Genomic DNA, 17,728 nt, shown 5'->3' with positions numbered 1-17,728 from the left:
GACACTGGAAGATATGCACATATTACATACATGTGTGCGCTGTGTACTCATTTGTTCTTACATAGGAATGTGGCAACTTCATAGAGTTATCTTGTTGACAGAACTTATTTTCTAGACACAGCTGTTATTTTTACAGATTGACAATAGCAATAACTATATGTTCATTTTAAAAATTAATAACATTTGGTTATAGTTATTATGCGCCAGAAAAAAGTGCTGGAGCAATAGTCTAGTTCTCTGTGTATTTTACACTACAGATGATTATAAAGTAAATGACTAGACTCAGCAAATGGATCAATCTGTCATGTACAACAAATGATCAGCATAACGCATCACACAAATTACCAAATTACTGTAATCAGCAAATGGCTAGTCAGTCTTACCCAGCAAATTACATAGTCAGGGCCACAGAATTAAAGCTGTAACAACTGAAGATTGGCACTGTGTGATCCAGTGGGAGGGAACTTGCATAATGAGTGCTAATTAATATGCTTTAAAAGCAGGCTAACGTCACACTTTTTTTCATGTAAAACCCATATACACCTGTCTTGGGACATTCTAAATATATTCCTTATAAAGCATAAAGATAGGTATTTAACAAAATGCTAGATGTTAGATTCGAAAAGTGTGTGGAGGTTGGGTCATTTAAAAATCAATTAGGGGATAGTGGTGGCCTTGGTCAAATAGTGACAAAACGGTACTCATGTAGTATCTGGGCTGCCGATTTTTTGATTGTATGCCTTAAGTTAAGGCATACAATCAGATGCGATGCGATATCGCATCGCATACGACCATATCGCATGCGATGCGATGACCCGATTTTTCCATAGGATTCAATGTTAAAATGGACTGAGTCCATTTTAACATGGAATTCAATGGGAAAAAGGGGTCCTTTTCATACCCCTACTATCCAAGTGGGCATGGAGTTTGGATATAAACCTGTGGCGAGCGTAGCGAGCCACCGAGCCCGAAGCCTGGCGAGCGAACGGTATTCTGTGTCCCCTCGCGGGGCTCGCTACGCTCGCCACGCTTCGGGCTCGGTGGCTCGCTACGCTCGCCACAGGTTTATATCCAACTCCATGCCCCCTTGGATAGTAGGGGTATAAAAAGGACCCCTTTTCCCATTGAATTCCGTGTTGAAATGGACTCAGTCCATTTTAACATTGAATCCTATGGAAAAATCGGGTCCATCGCATCGCATGCGATATGGTCGGGTGCGATGCGATGGACCCGATTTCAAAATCGGCAGCCCAGTTACTACATAAGTACCGACAAAACTTGGTATAAGCTGCAAAGCTACAGGATTACCCCTACCCCTACTTCACTGAGACTGATTGTGGGCGGGATGCAGTGACATCCATGGCCACATGCCGGTTACCGCAAACATGATTATCGCATATGCTCTAATGCAGTGGTAGCCAACCCTAGCCCTCGAGAGCTACCAACAGTTCACATTTTCCAGACAACCTAGCTGCTGCACTCATTAATCACTGAAACATTTTAAAAGAGACACAGATGGAGCTAATTAGCTCACTTGTGATTCTGTGAGGAGACCTGCAAAACATGCACTGTTGGTAGCTCTCGAGGACTAGGGTTGGTTACCCCAGCTCTAATGCATATGAAAATGCGTTAAAAACCCAGAAACCGTTTTTTTTTACTGCATTTTGTTTAGTGCATCTCGCCCTGTGCTCCTGATCCCCCAGTGCCTTTTAGCACCTTTCCAGGCCAGTATTTTTCCAGACACAACCCGGATATTATTATGCTACAAGAAACCCATGTCTAACCTCTTCATCCCTCTATTTCTTGTAATCAGGTTTATTACTCTTCCATGTCTTCTAAAAGCCATTCTGTTACACCGTGACCTTCCTAACATTGTTAAATAGACGATCTCAGATGACAAGAGAAGGTTTGCTATTCTGGCAGACTCTTATAATCCAGCTCCAATAATTTTGGCCTCGGTTTATCCCCCGAACATGCAGAAGAGCTCCCTCTATTCCAGTTTCTTTGCCTGTCTCACACAATTACCTCGCTGCCTAACTATAATAGGAGGTGACTTTAATGCCACCCTGCAACCTGCACTAGACCGATTACTTGCTAACCTGACTCTTCCCAATCATTCCAGACTCTCAAAACGTCTCCTTACTGATCTGTCCTCTATGATCTTTATGATTCCTGGCGTGTACTCAATCCCTTCGGCTAAAGGGTATACCCACTATTCTCCACCCCACAACTTACACACCCGTATTGAGTATGTGTTTGTTACCGCAAGCCCTCTCAAAATCTAATTGAAGCTCGAACGACTTCAGTCCCTTGGTCGGATCACCTTGCCATAGAAGTTGATATTACAATTGCACAAACATTATCCTCTCCACATCACTGGCATCTTAATGATTCCTTACACATTAAACCCGCTACAATCACTGAACTCAACTAACAATTTCGCTCTTTCATTGAATCCCTTTATAATCTTGCATCCAATGAACCTTCATCCCTCACTGACCCATACTGACCACAAAATAGCTCTTTATGCTGATGACGTTATCCTGACCCTAACTAAACCCTTCCACTCTCTCTCCACCTTACTAATAGAAATTCAATTATATAGTTGATGCTCCAATTACAAAATAAACACAACTAAATCCAAAGCTCATTGATCCCTCAGACTTAACTCTTCTCCAAAATGCATTTCCCCTCTATTGGCAAAGTAGCAAAATCAAATATTTAGGTATTTTTCTAACTAGAACTTATGAGGACCTATATTCTGCGAACTTTCCCAGACTCCTAGCTTCTATTAAATCGGATCTCTCCTCCTGGAATAAACAATTAATCTCCTCATGAACTACTGTAGCCTGGGAGGGGGAAACGGGTGAACCCCTAAGTCCTGAAACTTGGACAAAATTAAACTAGCTATTGCCAAGTGTTCTATATTAGTTTTCGCTTAAGAAAACGCAGACAAAATATACTTCAGCTGGTACATGGTCCCTTCAAGGTTACACGCTATATAGCCCAAGTCCTCTGATCTTTGCTGAGACAATGTAGCCAGAGAGGAGCTTTTCTGCATGTTTGGTGGTCCTGCCCACTTGTTCAGCCCTTCCAGCAAGAAGTTCACTGGTGTTGAAATGACATAATCTTCTTTTTATTCCTTATTATTTAGGCCCCTACCTCGCATTTAAACTAGTCACTCACATTCTAAGTACGACTAAATGCCATGTTGCCGCCCAATGGAAATGCCCCTACCTCCTTCTATAACTGCCACGATCAATGCTATCTGGGCTAAAAAATCACCTCTATTCTTCATGACGCTCCCTCCAATTTTGTTAAGATTTGGTCGCCATGGACTGACCATTTTCAAGCTTAGGCTCTGTTGACTACCCTATAATATTTATGTCTCCTTTTTATTGCTCTGGCGGCCATCGACCACTCCACTAACTATCCTCTCTTGCCTTTTTACCCTATCCTAACTTCTCCTTCACCCCTTTCTTTCACTCTTATTTACCTATTCTTTCACCCATGCTTCAAATAATTTTTCCTTTGTAATGCTGTGTACACACGGGGGAGATAGGTGCTATAATCGTTGGGAATATGGTCGCAGGCGACCATATTGCCAGTGATTGGGAGTGTGCCCCGGCGATAAATCGCCGGGTGCGCGCTCCCGTTTTCTGCCCCATTGGAATCGCTGGTCGCAGGAGCTTGCTCCTGCGACCAGCTAATTACCTCTGCGGCACCCCCAGCAGAGGTTCGTTTTCAACAGCGACCATCTCTGGTCGCTTGTTGAAAAAGAGACACTGAGCAATATATTGCTCAGCAGAATATATTGCAAGCAATATATTGCTAGCAATATATCTCCCCCCGTGTGTACGCACCTTTAGTGTTTTTATTTTATCTCTTTCTCCTCTTATGATTCTATATTTACATGTCAGGATAACTACTTTTGTCTTTACAGTTTTATTGACTATCTTTGTAAAGCTGCGATCCTGTTTCTTTTGTGCATTTGTAAACGCTATACTATATATGTCTTATCTTTTAATCTAGTATTGTAACTATCTTTCTGAAAAGTATCTCTATCAACGTTTCAAAAACCAAATAAACAAATTTTCACACAAAAAAAGACTTATTTATAAAATGTTATGAAGACCTATAAATAATATTTGAATATTTGTTCACATCAGTCTCTGCCCCATTTGAGATTACAGTCTAAATTGTTTACCAAACAAGCATGTAAAGCCTATTGTAAGCATGGAGAACATAGAAATTGCACACATATGGGGCCTAATAGGAGGTGGGGAACCTGCAACATTAGTTTGAGTCTGATGCTGCTTTCCCACTGCAGACCAGTTTAAAGTACTGGTAATCTTAAATGGTATTTAAAACGGTATTAGCATTCCCACTGCAGCAGATTACCGTTTTAAATACCATTTAAGTACCATTCCCATTGCAGTGAACCGTGTAAAATGTAGAGTGCCTAACCCCCCCCCCCCCCCCAGTGTAGAGAGTGCCTAATCCCTCCCCCAAGTGTGAAGAGTGCCTAACCCCCCGTACCTGCCCTGTGCCCCCACCTCCCCTCCCCTTGTACTTACCTGCACGGGGATGCAGGGCAGTGGGGAGGCAGCGGGGGTCCATGCAGGGTACAGGCTGTCCCAGTGCCTAATGAGAACTAGTAGTTCTCACTTTGCGCATATGTAATGATTGCACGTGCATAATAATGAGCCGCTCATTACATATGCGCATATGTAATGAGCGGCTCTTTATTATGCACGTGCACTCATTACACATGCACAAAGTGAGAACTACTAGGTCTCATCAGGCACTGGGACTGCCTAGAGGCTAAATAACGTTTAAGAGGCATTCCCACTGCCTCTTAAACGTTATTTTAATGTGTAGGACTCTGCTTTAAAAACGGGTTGAAATACCATTTAGCTTTAAACGGTATTTCAACTCCGGCACTTTCCCACTGCAGCCCGAAGCATTGCGAGCGATGCGAGGGTCCGATTCTCATTGCCAACTGTGTCCATGTCGACTGTGTCGACATTCGGATCAAAAAACAATGAAAAACCCATGTCGACCTTATGACCAGTCGACCTTCCTCATGTCGACCTTTATGCAAATTCGACCTTAAGTCATGTCGACCTTGGCCCATGTCGACCTTAAGTCAGGTCGACCTTCCTGCCAGTCGACCTAGTGGGGTCGACCTAATGACTGTAGACCTAAGTTCATTCTGACAGATGTACCGCTTCCAGTGAGAAAGGGGCATGATGATGGTTTTTTTAAGCAGGAAAACAAATGCAAAACAAAACTGTCATTGCCTTTTAACTTATTGGCAATTAAAAAGAAATGGCATGCTCGAATCTTTCCAATGATTGCATCTCACATTTCGCCCTAGGTCCGAAACAAACACATGGGCTAAATGCTGTTCAAGGGAAATGCTGACTACTGTGTCATTATCCATGAACGTAAATACAGTAGACTAATAAGCCTCCCAATACCACCTGAGAATGAGATCTGCTATTATTACTATAATATCTGCATATCAACAAATTTACTGGGATATATGTAAAACAACCTTTGTAAGGGTATGCATAAACTGCCGCAGGGTATGCTGGGATGGGGATTTCCACATCAGCTGGAGTGCTGCAGGATGCCTTCACCTGGTCTATGTCCTTTCCATTCATACATAAATACGGCTTGACCTGTTTTTAGAGCACACGCCTGACCAGCCAGACTTTATATTATGAGCATTACTGAACTACTCTAGATACCAAAGCAATATGTTTACATAAGTTTATATTTTACTTTCTAATTTGATTAAATTAAGCTTTTTACACAGGGGCGCTCAGAAAGTCCCTCCACAGTGAGCTAAGCAAGTCTATCCGCATAGACTATTTATTATACATTATTATTTGTATATAAATATTTTCTTTACATGGTATAAAAGAGAATGTGTTACTTACCAAAAGTGAATGTTGAAGTGTTGTCGCTCTCTGGCCTCTAAAGGCTGGGGAGGAACTCTGCAGCCCGTGCTCACTGCGGAGGGATATTTTGAACTCTGTGTACTAGAAATTACTAGGGAAGAAAAGTTTAATAATTCCTGACTTTAAAACCCAACAGCACAGGAACCCTGGAACTGGGAGACAAACTGCTCGCCATCGACAATATCCGGCTGGACAATTGCTCAATGGAAGATGCAGTTCAGATATTACAGCAATGTGAAGAACTTGTTAAGTTGAAGGTCCGTAAAGATGAAGATAACTCAGGTGAGTGCTCAAATGGAAGAGCGAGATTTGCATAATACTAGATTATGTTTTATTCTTATCCTCATCTATTTCCTTCCTTTTCCCAATCTGCTTTCTTCATGTATTGGATTAGCATCATCACTGACTAAAGGTTTGTTAGACAGATTTATTTCTTATATGCAGAATTGCTACTAGATTTAAAAAAAAAATTAAAAAAGTGCTGGTTGTAAGAATAATTTATTTAATACACAATAAAAGTTAAAACTATACCAACACATGGTGGACCAGTGCTAGTTCAAAGCAGTTCTTAACCACTGCAGTTCTCTTTTGGCTGTGGTTGCCACTGATTGGAGAGGCGGGGCAAGGCGGGGAGCTATTCCAGCAACAAGATGGGCTTTCTGAGTCCTGTACTGGTGGGTCCTTGGCAGCTTTTACTATGAGACAGTTGGATACTTTCATTAGGCTGCACTGTAGCTAGGGCCGGATTTGTGCCTAGGCCCATGAGGCACGGGCCTCAGGGCGGCACCAATCAAGGGCGGCACAGCAGGCTGACATTCTTTTAAATAGCAGCATGGCAGAGCGGCTGGGCTGCGGCAAGTGACCCACCGCTGCCCACCCACTGTGCCATACACAGTACATCACCGGCTATCTCCTTGGTCCGACGGTCCCCCTGCGCGTCCGGCTCCGCCGCTGGGTGAGCTGAATTGCTCTGGCTCACTGCCGCCGGCGCCCATTGGTTGCTGTATACACACAGCCTATTGGTTGCTGTATATCCAATGGGCGGGGAAAGCAGCTGAGCAGCGCGAACCTCCCTGCACTCAGTCAGTCAGTGTGAGAGAGACTGACTGAGACTGCAAATAAAGTTAATTCTCCGACTTCCAGCCATCCTCCCTCCGGGTCCTCCATACAGTTGGCAGTCCAGACTGCTTTAAAAATTCTTGAGGTGGGCTGCAGTTAAAATTGTATCTAATCTACACTATATATATGTATATATATATATATATATATATATATATATAATGGTGTAGATAGATGCGGCACTCACAACAAATAAAGTGCACGAAACTTGAGGTAAGTTACCTCAAGTTTCGTGCACTTTATTTGTTGGGAGTGCCGCATCTATCTACACCATTGTCTATTTCTTCTGGTGAAGGCACCCAACCCTTTATACACTAGCGTTGGAGCTGTGGATGTGCCGGTCGTCTTTCCAAACTATATATATATATATATATATATATATATATATATATATATATATATATATATGAAAAAATAGAAAGAAAGGAGGCGCACCATAGTGCAGTATTTTTAGATTTAAAACAACAATCCTTTACTGATAGAATAAAAACACTCACAAGAGTACACGTGTTATATCACAATAACACAAATTTCGCATAAAACGGTATATCACCACGTTAGTAGCAAACACGCTTTACTCCAGCCTGGCTCCCGGACCTCACAGCGTCACCGCGTCACAGCCAGCGTCCTCTCAGCTCCGCCCAGCTGAGAGGACGCTGGCTGTGACGCGGTGACGCTGTGACGCGGCGAGGTCCGGGAGCCAGGCTGGAGTAAAGCGTGTTTGCTACTAACGTGGTGATATACCCTGTTTTATGCGAAATTTGTGTTATTGTGATATAACACGTGTACTTTTGTGAGTGTTTTTATTCTATCAGTAAAGAATTGTTGTTTTAAATCTAAAAATACTACACTATGGTGCGCCTCCTTTCTTTCTATTTTTTCATGCATTACAGTTTGGGTCAATTGAAAGAGCCCTATCTAGGAGAGCAGCACAAGCCTGAACAAAATCTCTTGGACGATATTTTGTTCTACAGAAAATCAGCGCTATAAGGAGACCCTTTGTTGCATATATATATATGTATATATATATATATATACGATTTATACATCAATAATGATTACATAAAAATAGAGGGGGGGGGGGGGGCAAAATGTTGTGCCTAGGGGCGGCCTGACCCCTAAATTCGCCCCTGACTATAGCGAATGCACCAGCAGCTGGAAGGGAAATCGTGCCTGTGCTATCTTGTGTTACAATAACCTGAGGACCCAGAAGGACGGTTGTTTTAAAATATCTTGACCTGTTTTTGGTCAGTACTGAGCTAAACAGTACTCTTATGGGAAATATTGCACCAGCTGCCCCTATGAATAGAATATTACTGCAGAACCTGACCTAAAAAACTTGGTTTATTGTATTATAAATACTCAGATGTTTTAAGAATAAACGCAGCATAGTAGATAATAGATCTAACCAGTGGCGGCACTATAGGTGCGGCATCAGCCCAATACGGAATTCAAGTAGGGATCCACGCCAACTGCCAGTGAGTCCTGGAGTATGACAGTTGGTGGGGATCCTTATTTGACTTCTGGACTGTGCTGCAGCCCCATAGGAGCCACCCACAGCTACTGTGCTTATTCTATATGCTAGAACCAATGTGCTTGCCGGCTAAGGTAAGATACATAATAGTATGGCTACCACCATTACTTATGCAGTCACCAAGATTATTGTGAGTTGTCCTCTACAGTGTGTAGCAGGAGTTGGTCCATATCACCAGATGACGACTTGTTATGGTTAAACTCAGTGGCGTAGCTACGTTTTGGGCGCCCCCCTGCCGTTAGGGGGGAGCGCCCCGCTAAGCACCCCTACCCCCCCTGCCCCGCCGCCGCCCCATGTAAACCCCCCCTCAATCCCCCACAGCCTTACCTATTGCGCTGGTCCCGGCGGCTCCGTTCTTCTGCTGAGGACCACCAGAAAATGGCCGCCCCCATACAGCAGACAGTTTCAGAGAACTGTGTGCTATATGGGGGTGGCCATTTTCTGGCGGTCCTCAGCAGAAGAACGGAGCTGCCGGGACCAGCGCGATAGGTAAGTCTGCGGGGGATTGGGGGGGTTAACTATAGCACCGCAGCCCCCGGCGCCCCCACATGCACAGCGCCCCCCCGCGGTGGCGGGGGCTGCGGTGCTATAGTTACGCCGCTGGTTAAACTCTAAGTTACAAATGTCAGAGATCATCCTCTTCATATAATGTAAATAATAAGGGGTTTGGATTTAATTGGAGTGCTCCATGGAGGCTGCTTCTCAGTAGTACTGGAGAGTCTAGCCCTCATGACTCGTTAGAAGACTATGTAGAAAATGGATAGTATACGGAAGTAGGCACTTTCCTTGTGTGTACCGAGATCAAAGCGAGATACAAAACTAAAGGTAAGGGGGGATAGAATGTAGAAAGTAAAATGTACAAATACTTCCTTTAAAGTGTCTTCTTTTAATCAGACATTGGTGGGATCAACTTTCCTCTGATGATTTCAGGATAGTCTCACACTCAGGATACAATTTTTCATGTGTAGATGTGGAGAAACCAGAAACAGAGTCAATGTGTATATTTGCTACAACCCTGATCTGTAGCTGGGTACATTTAGAAATAGAGCGTACCTAACTCATATAAAATATATAAATTAAGTATATAACAGTTTCTTTATAATATAGATATATAGATGTGGGTGGCATACCCATACTCACGATGCCAGTAGCTACTTGAATCCTATAAAGGTATCTTTGTCACCTGTAGGAGAAATCCACATATGGTAAAATTATCATAAAATATATGTTTATTATATAGATATAACAGGGGATTCATTTCACAAATAAAAAATAGGCTAGAGATAGGGCAGTGTCCTGAGAGAACAACAATACTGTAGCAGTCAGGTTTTATGCGGATAACGCTGGCTCTATGTATAGCAGTCACACCTCAGGTCTAAGTCTTACCTTAATCTCTCCCAGGGGTTTGAAATACAACTAACACGTTCCTTAGACCAACATGTTTTGGGATGCTAGGTCCCTTTTTTCCATTGAAAAAGGGACCTAGAGTTACAAAATATGAAACATGATTAAGGGAAGACCTGAGGTGTGACTGATTAAAAGAAGACACTATATAGGAAGTTTTTGTACATTTTACTTTCTCCATACTATCCCCATTACCTATATTTTTGTATCTCGCTTTGATCTTGGTACACACAAGGGAAGCGCCTACTTCGGTATACTATCCATTTTCTATATAGTCTTCATATAATGTACGTGTTCTGACAAACAAACTTAAATGACTTCTCCCATTCTTTCCAAATGTATTTTGCTCTATCATTCAGATATTCCCTTTGCTTTCACCTTTTTTTTCTATAGGCACCTTCCACCAACAGAACAGCTTTATAACTGGCTTACTAAGCTCATTCAATATAGGTACTTTACCTAATGTCACCAACCTTGTAACATCACTCACACCTTTCTTTCCCAGCATTCCTTAAGCTGGCCACACTATGCAGTTGCAGTATCACAGCATCTGGGACCTCAAATCAAGCCGAGTGCACTAATGAATTATTAATATCAACCATGTGATTATTGTGTATATTAGAGTATGTGGTTGGAATATGACCGTAATGACTGTGTGTGACCAGTCCCAGTGTAAGCCATCAGTGTGATCCAGTCACTTGTTCCAAGCTCTCAACAGCAGCATCTCATTCAATTTGGCCACCCACATGGCAAACTAAATTGAACAGCAATCCTGTCAAGGTGGCAAGATCAGCTTGTGTGTGGCCAGCTTTGTGCTGTAATCAAAGTATTTAATTGTTTGCACCATTTAGTATATGTATACATGTAACTGATCTTTGTTTATAAGAATTTCAGACGTCATTGTCACTTCCCAAGACAATCTAAGTATTATCAAAATCATTCATTTGTACTTATATTTTAGAATCCTATATGTCATTTTTATTGTAAAATAATTTCTTCCCACTGTAATGATATTGTTATGCTTCTGTTTAGAAAGGTATACATTGTAAATAGATAGCATTCATTTACATGATGTGTGAGAGACTATGAATTCCACTTCATTGTACTATAAACTGAGAATTAAACATGAAGTCAGAATTTCCACAAGCGCCAGGGTTTTTAAATGATTACAAGACCCTCCAGTGTGAAAAATCTGTTTCGCCCCAGTCAAGTTAAATGTCTGGCAGCCATACACAATGAGGGCACATAGATAATAATGATGCAGTGTAGTTAATCTCCGAAATGTCTGCAGTTAATTACAAATGATCTCAGCAGTGAGACTAAGACGCCGTTGTCACACTTCTAGATGAGCAGGAGAGTACCGGAGCCATTATTTACACGGTTGAACTGAAGAGGTATGGGGGACCCTTAGGAATAACAATTTCGGGCACTGAAGAACCTTTTGATCCAATTATCATTTCAAGCCTTACTAAAGGTGGACTGGCAGAAAGGTAATTTACCCAACATTTCCTTTCTATTATGTGTATGTAAAAATGTAAGTAGAAAAAAACACTTACATGAATGAACTATTAACTTGGGAAACTTCAATACCGTTTACCTTCTACTTTATATACACTGTAATTTCATTGGAGATATTTATGTAAATAACGAGGATTGGTTTTACTGTTCGTGCATCGTACATAGTTAGAGTAGATGATAGAAATTGTGACAAACCAACTGTACAGATATAAACCTGTGGTTCTCTGGTACCGCTGCACTCGCCATGCTTCAGATTCTCCCTCTATGTCCACTGGGATTGTTAATTATGAACAAGTCTGTTTAAAAAAAAAAAAAAACAACTTGTTGAACTTTTCCTGTGTCAACCATGTTTGCGTTAACCTTTTGTCAATGTTGACCTAGTGTATGTCGACCATTCTTAGATGTCGACCTACTGACTGTAGACCTAGACATTGTCAACCTGGATACCTTGCTAAAGAACACCATGTATATTGCATTTGAAAAGTGATTTATCTATTATAGAAATCTTTCACTAATGACCGCTCCTGTGTTACTTTGCTTGCAGGACAGGGGCAATCCATGTAGGAGACCGAATTCTAGCCATAAACAGTAACAGTCTGAAAGGCAAACCTTTGAGTGAAGCCATCCACTTATTACAGATGGCAGGGGAAACCGTCACCTTAAAAATCAAGAAGCAGACTGATGGTAAGAGTTGCACAATATGTATGGTGGGTGCAGTGCAGGCAGTGTTTCTTCCCACTCTCAGAATCCCTAGCGTCTACCAGAATTTCCTGGTCAGAATTAATTTTAACATACCATATTACATACAGAACGTGAGAGCTTAGAAAAGTACAGGAACAAGAAAAAGATGAAAATATCATTTTAATTGATTCAAGGCAAGTACAGTATTGTCCTGTTCAGATGAACATTCCCTGTAATCAGGAATAAAAAAATAGAAAGTTGAATTTCCAGTCTTGATCCTGGTTAAATGTCTGTGTAAGAAATAAATACTTTGCATGGAAACAATGAAGATGACCATTTCCTCTAGCTCAGGCATGTCCAACATTGGCCCTCCAGATGTTTTGAAACTACACATCCCAGCATGCTTTGCAATAGTTTTAGCATTCTCTAATAGCAAAAATGTGGCAAAGCATGCTGGGATGTGTAGTTTCACAACATCTGGAGGGCCAACGTTGGACATGCCTGCTCTAGCTCATAGGTCTCAAACTCCGATCTCACCCCACACAGTCCATGTTTTCCAGGTCTCCTCACAGAATCACAAGTGAAATCATTAGCTCCACCTGTGGAACTATTAAACTATGTCTGTGAGTAATGAGTGCACCTGACTGGTGACCAGTAGAACATGAGCGGTCTGCCTCATGAGGACAAAGTTTGAGAAACTATGCTCTAAATGTTTAAATTACACTAAAACATATACTTTTCTTAGGACACATGGAGGTAAATAAATACACTGGAATTAGTTTTTACCCAGACTACTGAAAAAGTAGGGGCGTAAGTTCATAAGGTGCGCACGGAGGCAGTATTGATAGTTGTGCCTCTCCACCCATATTCTCAACCCCTGGCTTGGATCACTCACCTCCACATTACTCCCGGCCGAAGCACAGGCTACACGTCGTCGCCAAGTCTGTGGCTGCTTGGCAGAGCTCCCACCTCCAGTGAGTCCTTCCTCCCTGCAGCCTGCACACCAGCCAGTCAGGGTGCTATCCAGGCTTCCGGCTGTCAGTACACTGCACTGCAGAATTGATGCAGCAGCAGCGCAGATCAAATCCGCAATAGAGAACCGATCCATGGCGATTGGCTCAGTGACACCCCCCCACCACCACCACGACTGATCCGGAGACCTTAATTCTCCCAGCGGAGGGGCTCCCAGGACTCTGCAATAGTGGTCCTGGTGCCTGCTCTCTGTGCCCCCCTGACAGCTAACGCCCGGCAGCAAAAGTCTCTATTGCCTCCTGGAGTTACGCCACTGCCTAAATACATGGATCTGATTCCACATGTCACACTGTGAGATAATGTAATTCTTAGATTTAATGTACAAGACAGCCATCTGCTTCTTAAAATTGTAGGCAGCATTTGGAGGTGGCATCTTCTGCTCATGTGACCTCATAACCAAGTATCACCCCTTCCAGTGTAACACTGACATACTGTATAAAGCATCTTCACATGTAAGATGCTACTGGCTGCATCTCCTTCTTGTCAGTGACTGACAGTCCATAGGGAGGCTCCTCTGGTAAATCATTAAAACACCAGATGGCTGTCATTATGTAATTTATAATATTGGAAATATCTGCACTTAGTGTTCATTCTAGCACCCGCTATCTTTGAAAATCCTTGCAATTCCTCTTCCCTGCCTGGGGTGTCGCTGTCTGCTGTAGTGCTTTTAGCACAGTGTGGTCTGTATATCAGCACTTATGTGTTTCCAGCACAGGTCTGGTTTGCATCACAACTGTCTACTATTGTAAAGCGCAACGGAATCTGCTGAGCTATATAAGAAACTGTAAATAAATAAATAATCACAGCAGATAGCGACACCCCAGGCAGGGAAGAGCAACTGCATGGATTTTCAAAGATAGCGGGTGCTAGAATGAACACTATGCACTCACCTATGCAATGCTGCCATTAATGACAGCATTAAAGGCTGTCTGTTTTGTCGGAAACAGCCGTGCGGTGTCAAATTAATGGCAGTTTTCTGACAATCCACAGACTTTCCGACACTCGATAGTTGGACCATTAAATTCCAAGTGTCGGATCAGACGAAAATGGCAGGGATTCCATCTGTCGGGACAGTTGGAATCCCAGATTGAATACCCCCATAAGATAACCAAGGGCTGCCGAAGGGTAGGGCTGGTCCTGCTCATACAGGAAACACAAAGGTCAAAATGTCAACAATGAAATGACCAACATGGCAAACAAGTTTGCCATGCAAATAGTTAAGGCATGGTTTTTCATGATGATTAGGGTTAGGTTGCTGAAAAGGATGGCTAGGTTTAGGCAATTGATGGAGGGTTATGCTGTTGAAAGAGAGGGTTATGCACGGCACTGTGGGGAGGGTTAGGTTTAGACACCAGTGTAAGAGTACAGTACTAAAGGGAGGGTTATGGTAAAAATGTTAAGTTTCGATGATCAACAGGGTGAAAAGGCTGACAACATTTTGACCATGTTGCTCTGTCTATCATCCAGTGTCGACCTATTGAATGTCTATGTACTGTCTATCCTTCAATTCATATCTCAGGTTCTAGTTCTTCCCTTCTTCCAGAATAGAGTGAGAAATACCAAAGTAATGGGCCCCATACATCAGCAATTAATTGTGACAATTTTCAGATATGGAGATGATTGCCACAATTAATTTTAGATGTGTGGGCTCCCCCTTTTGGCAATCCCAATCAAAATCGCCAATCGATTGCTTAATCAGGTTTTTACACATGCTTAATAATCTGGTATTATCTGCAGATCTTTTTTAGATGTGTGGGCATTCCCAATTCGTCTTCTTCATCTATTTACATTATGAACAGCTGAAATGACAATCGATTGGGGCAATTTCCAGATATGAAGATGCAATCTTTAGATGGAAAAATCTGGCGATCACTGAAATAAATCTGTAATGTGTGGGCAAAGTCAGATAGATTGTAAAATCCATTTATCTGGCCAAAATATCCCTATATCTGAAAATCCATAAATTGTGATTGCTGATGTATGGGGCCCATAACAGTTTGTGTCTCTATATAATAGAACATACAATAACCATGCTTGCAAAATATACTGTAGCATAACACCAATAACTTATTGTTAATATCACATAGCATGTACCCTGGTTTACTCTACATCATGACAAAGCATAAATATACTACTGTATGTATATATATATATATATATATATATATATATATATATATATATATATATATATTTTTTTTTTTTTTTCTCTTCAGCAACAAGTCCCAAGACTATAACATCACACAGCTCACTTAACCTACCAGATGATACAGAGGATGATACGCCTGTCACTCAGAAGTCCAGCAATCTCTCGGACATCTATTCCACCACCGTTCCAAGTGTGGACAGTGCAGTAGAGTCATGGGACGGCTCTGCTGTGGATACCACTTATGGAAGTCAAGGTACAGCTTAGGTTCTCAGACTTCTAGTGTTTGTGAGTAGGTCTGTAGAGCTGAAATGTCACATTCATGGTACTGTAGTAGCATATTGTAGTATTTATCATAATGCGCCTATGAGTGAATTGAACTAATCTAATCACTGTTTTCTAATTTTGGGCAACTAGCCTTTGTTCTCAAGGTAGTTTAGAACAACATTTATTATATGTCAGAGATCAGATAAGTATGGGCCACATATATTCCACTAACTAGCGTCCCACTTGCCCCATACTCTGTGTTTTAATTGCAGTCATTAGTTTTGAAGTAGGGCGCGGTGGGAGAATAAAATAGTGTGCCGAGCATAGTGGGGCACCGTGCCCAAAGCATGGCGAGCGCATGCGGTGCACTTTAACCTGTGTCCATGTCCACTGTGTCGTCATTCGGGTAAAAAAAATAAGTGAAAATCCCGATGTCGACCTCATGACCTGTCGACCTAGACCCATGTCAACCTAATGGTGTTGACCCAATTCTTGTCGACCTTATTGCTGTAGACCTTAATGATCCATACCCGAACTAGGTTACACCATGCTTGGTAACAAAATCTGTGCATTACTTTCATTGGGCAGTGCGGATGCTGTAATGGTTAGCATTACTGCCTCACAGCACTGAGGTCATGGGTTCGAGTCCCACCATGGCCCTAACTGTGCAGAGTTTGTATATTCTTGCGTGGGTTTCCTTCGGGTTCTTCGGTTTCCTCCCACAATTCAAAAATATACTGGTAGGCTAATTGGCTCCCAACAAATTAACCCTAGAATGTGTTTGTGTACATGTGGACTGGGATAGGAACTGATGTGAATGTTCAAATATTCTCTGTAAAGTGCTGTGGAATATGTGTGCGCTATATAAGAAACGGTTAATAATTAATAATTAAATAAATTGATGGTTTCTATGAATCTACAGGACCTAACTTCCAGGCATCTGGATTCAGTTTCAATGCATATGAATGGAGAAACCCCAAACAGAAGAGCAGTCTGTCCCCTTTGAATAGACCAACAAATAATCATTTTCACGACACAGGGCTCAGTGATGATGAATGGGATAGGCCTACAGGCAGTGGGTAAGTTTTCTGTAGAATATTTAAATAATTATATATCTATTATGTTCAGCCTCTTACCTCATCCACTGATAAATGGCACTATAATGGAATCCACTGAGGAAGAGAGGGATCTAGGTGTCACTATTTCAGGGGACTTAAAAGCAGGTAGGCAATGTAACAAAGCAATGAAGAAGGCAAGTCAGATGCTTGGTTGCATAGGGAGAGGTATCAGCAGTAGAAAGAAAGAAGTAATAATGCCACTGTATAGGTCATTGGTACGACCTCACCTAGAGTATTGTGTTCAGTTCTGGAGGCCATATCTCCAGAAGGATATAAATACATTAGAGTCTGTACAAAGAAGGACAACTAAAATGGTGCATGGCCTACATCACAAAACGTACCAGGAAAGACTAAAATATCTTAATATGTATACTTTGGAGCAGAGAAGGGAAAGGGGGGGCACGATAGAAACTTTCAAATATATTAAGGGCTTTCACAAGGTACAGGAGGGAGACATTCTTCACAGGCAGGAGTCTAATATTACTGTAGAAAGGTGTTCTCAGAAGAACTACAAGGTCAACTCTGTGAGTGGATAGAGGAAAGCACAGGGGTCCACCCAAAGCACATATTAGTAATTCAAATGCACACTAGTTCATGCTTTCAACTGGCTCTGTACTATATTATAATCCATATAATTTCTATTTATGATTCTAGATTTGTTGGTGGTCCAGAGGACATAGAGGCTGACCAAGAGGAAAATTTCTGGTCTCAGGCACTAGAGGATCTAGAAACGTGTGGACAGTCAGGAATTCTCAGAGAACTTGAGGTAATGTACAGATGCTCATAAGCGGAACACATAAGGGGGGTATTCAATCCCTGCCGCTATTTCCGACGGGGGAAATAGCAGCGGGCACAGCATCGAAGAGGCAGATCGATAGAACGGACTAGACAGTCAGGCTGGTTTACTGAAAACAGCTGTGGATTGTCGAAATCACAGACG

At 42.0% G+C, this 17,728-nt stretch overlaps 1 protein-coding gene across 16 annotated transcripts in view; it reads left to right on the top strand.

Annotated features, from left to right (window-relative positions):
• GRIP1 (glutamate receptor interacting protein 1) overlaps positions 1–17,728 on the top strand; it is a 483,847-nt gene that overhangs the window by 452,818 nt on the left and 13,301 nt on the right. For 9 of the 16 annotated variants that reach the window (XM_083182482.1, XM_083182486.1, XM_083182485.1 and 6 more), the window contains 8 exons: positions 6,106–6,251; positions 6,364–6,381; positions 10,420–10,476; positions 11,372–11,516; positions 12,089–12,228; positions 15,474–15,659; positions 16,593–16,749; positions 17,443–17,554. In XM_083182482.1, the coding sequence (XP_083038608.1) occupies positions 6,106–6,251; positions 6,364–6,381; positions 10,420–10,476; positions 11,372–11,516; positions 12,089–12,228; positions 15,474–15,659; positions 16,593–16,749; positions 17,443–17,554 (961 nt within the window). The remainder of the gene's footprint in view (positions 1–6,105; positions 6,252–6,363; positions 6,382–10,419; positions 10,477–11,371; positions 11,517–12,088; positions 12,229–15,473; positions 15,660–16,592; positions 16,750–17,442; positions 17,555–17,728) is intronic. The other 7 variants (XM_083182490.1, XM_083182487.1, XM_083182479.1 and 4 more) reach the window with 3 other exon arrangements.

The sequence above is a fragment of the Crinia signifera genome, chromosome 4, assembly GCF_055691185.1.
Source record: "Crinia signifera chromosome 4, ASM5569118v1, whole genome shotgun sequence".
NCBI lineage: Eukaryota > Metazoa > Chordata > Amphibia > Anura > Myobatrachidae > Crinia > Crinia signifera.
The sequence above is the reverse complement of the archived record's forward strand: the minus strand, read 5'-3'. Positions and strand labels throughout refer to the sequence as shown.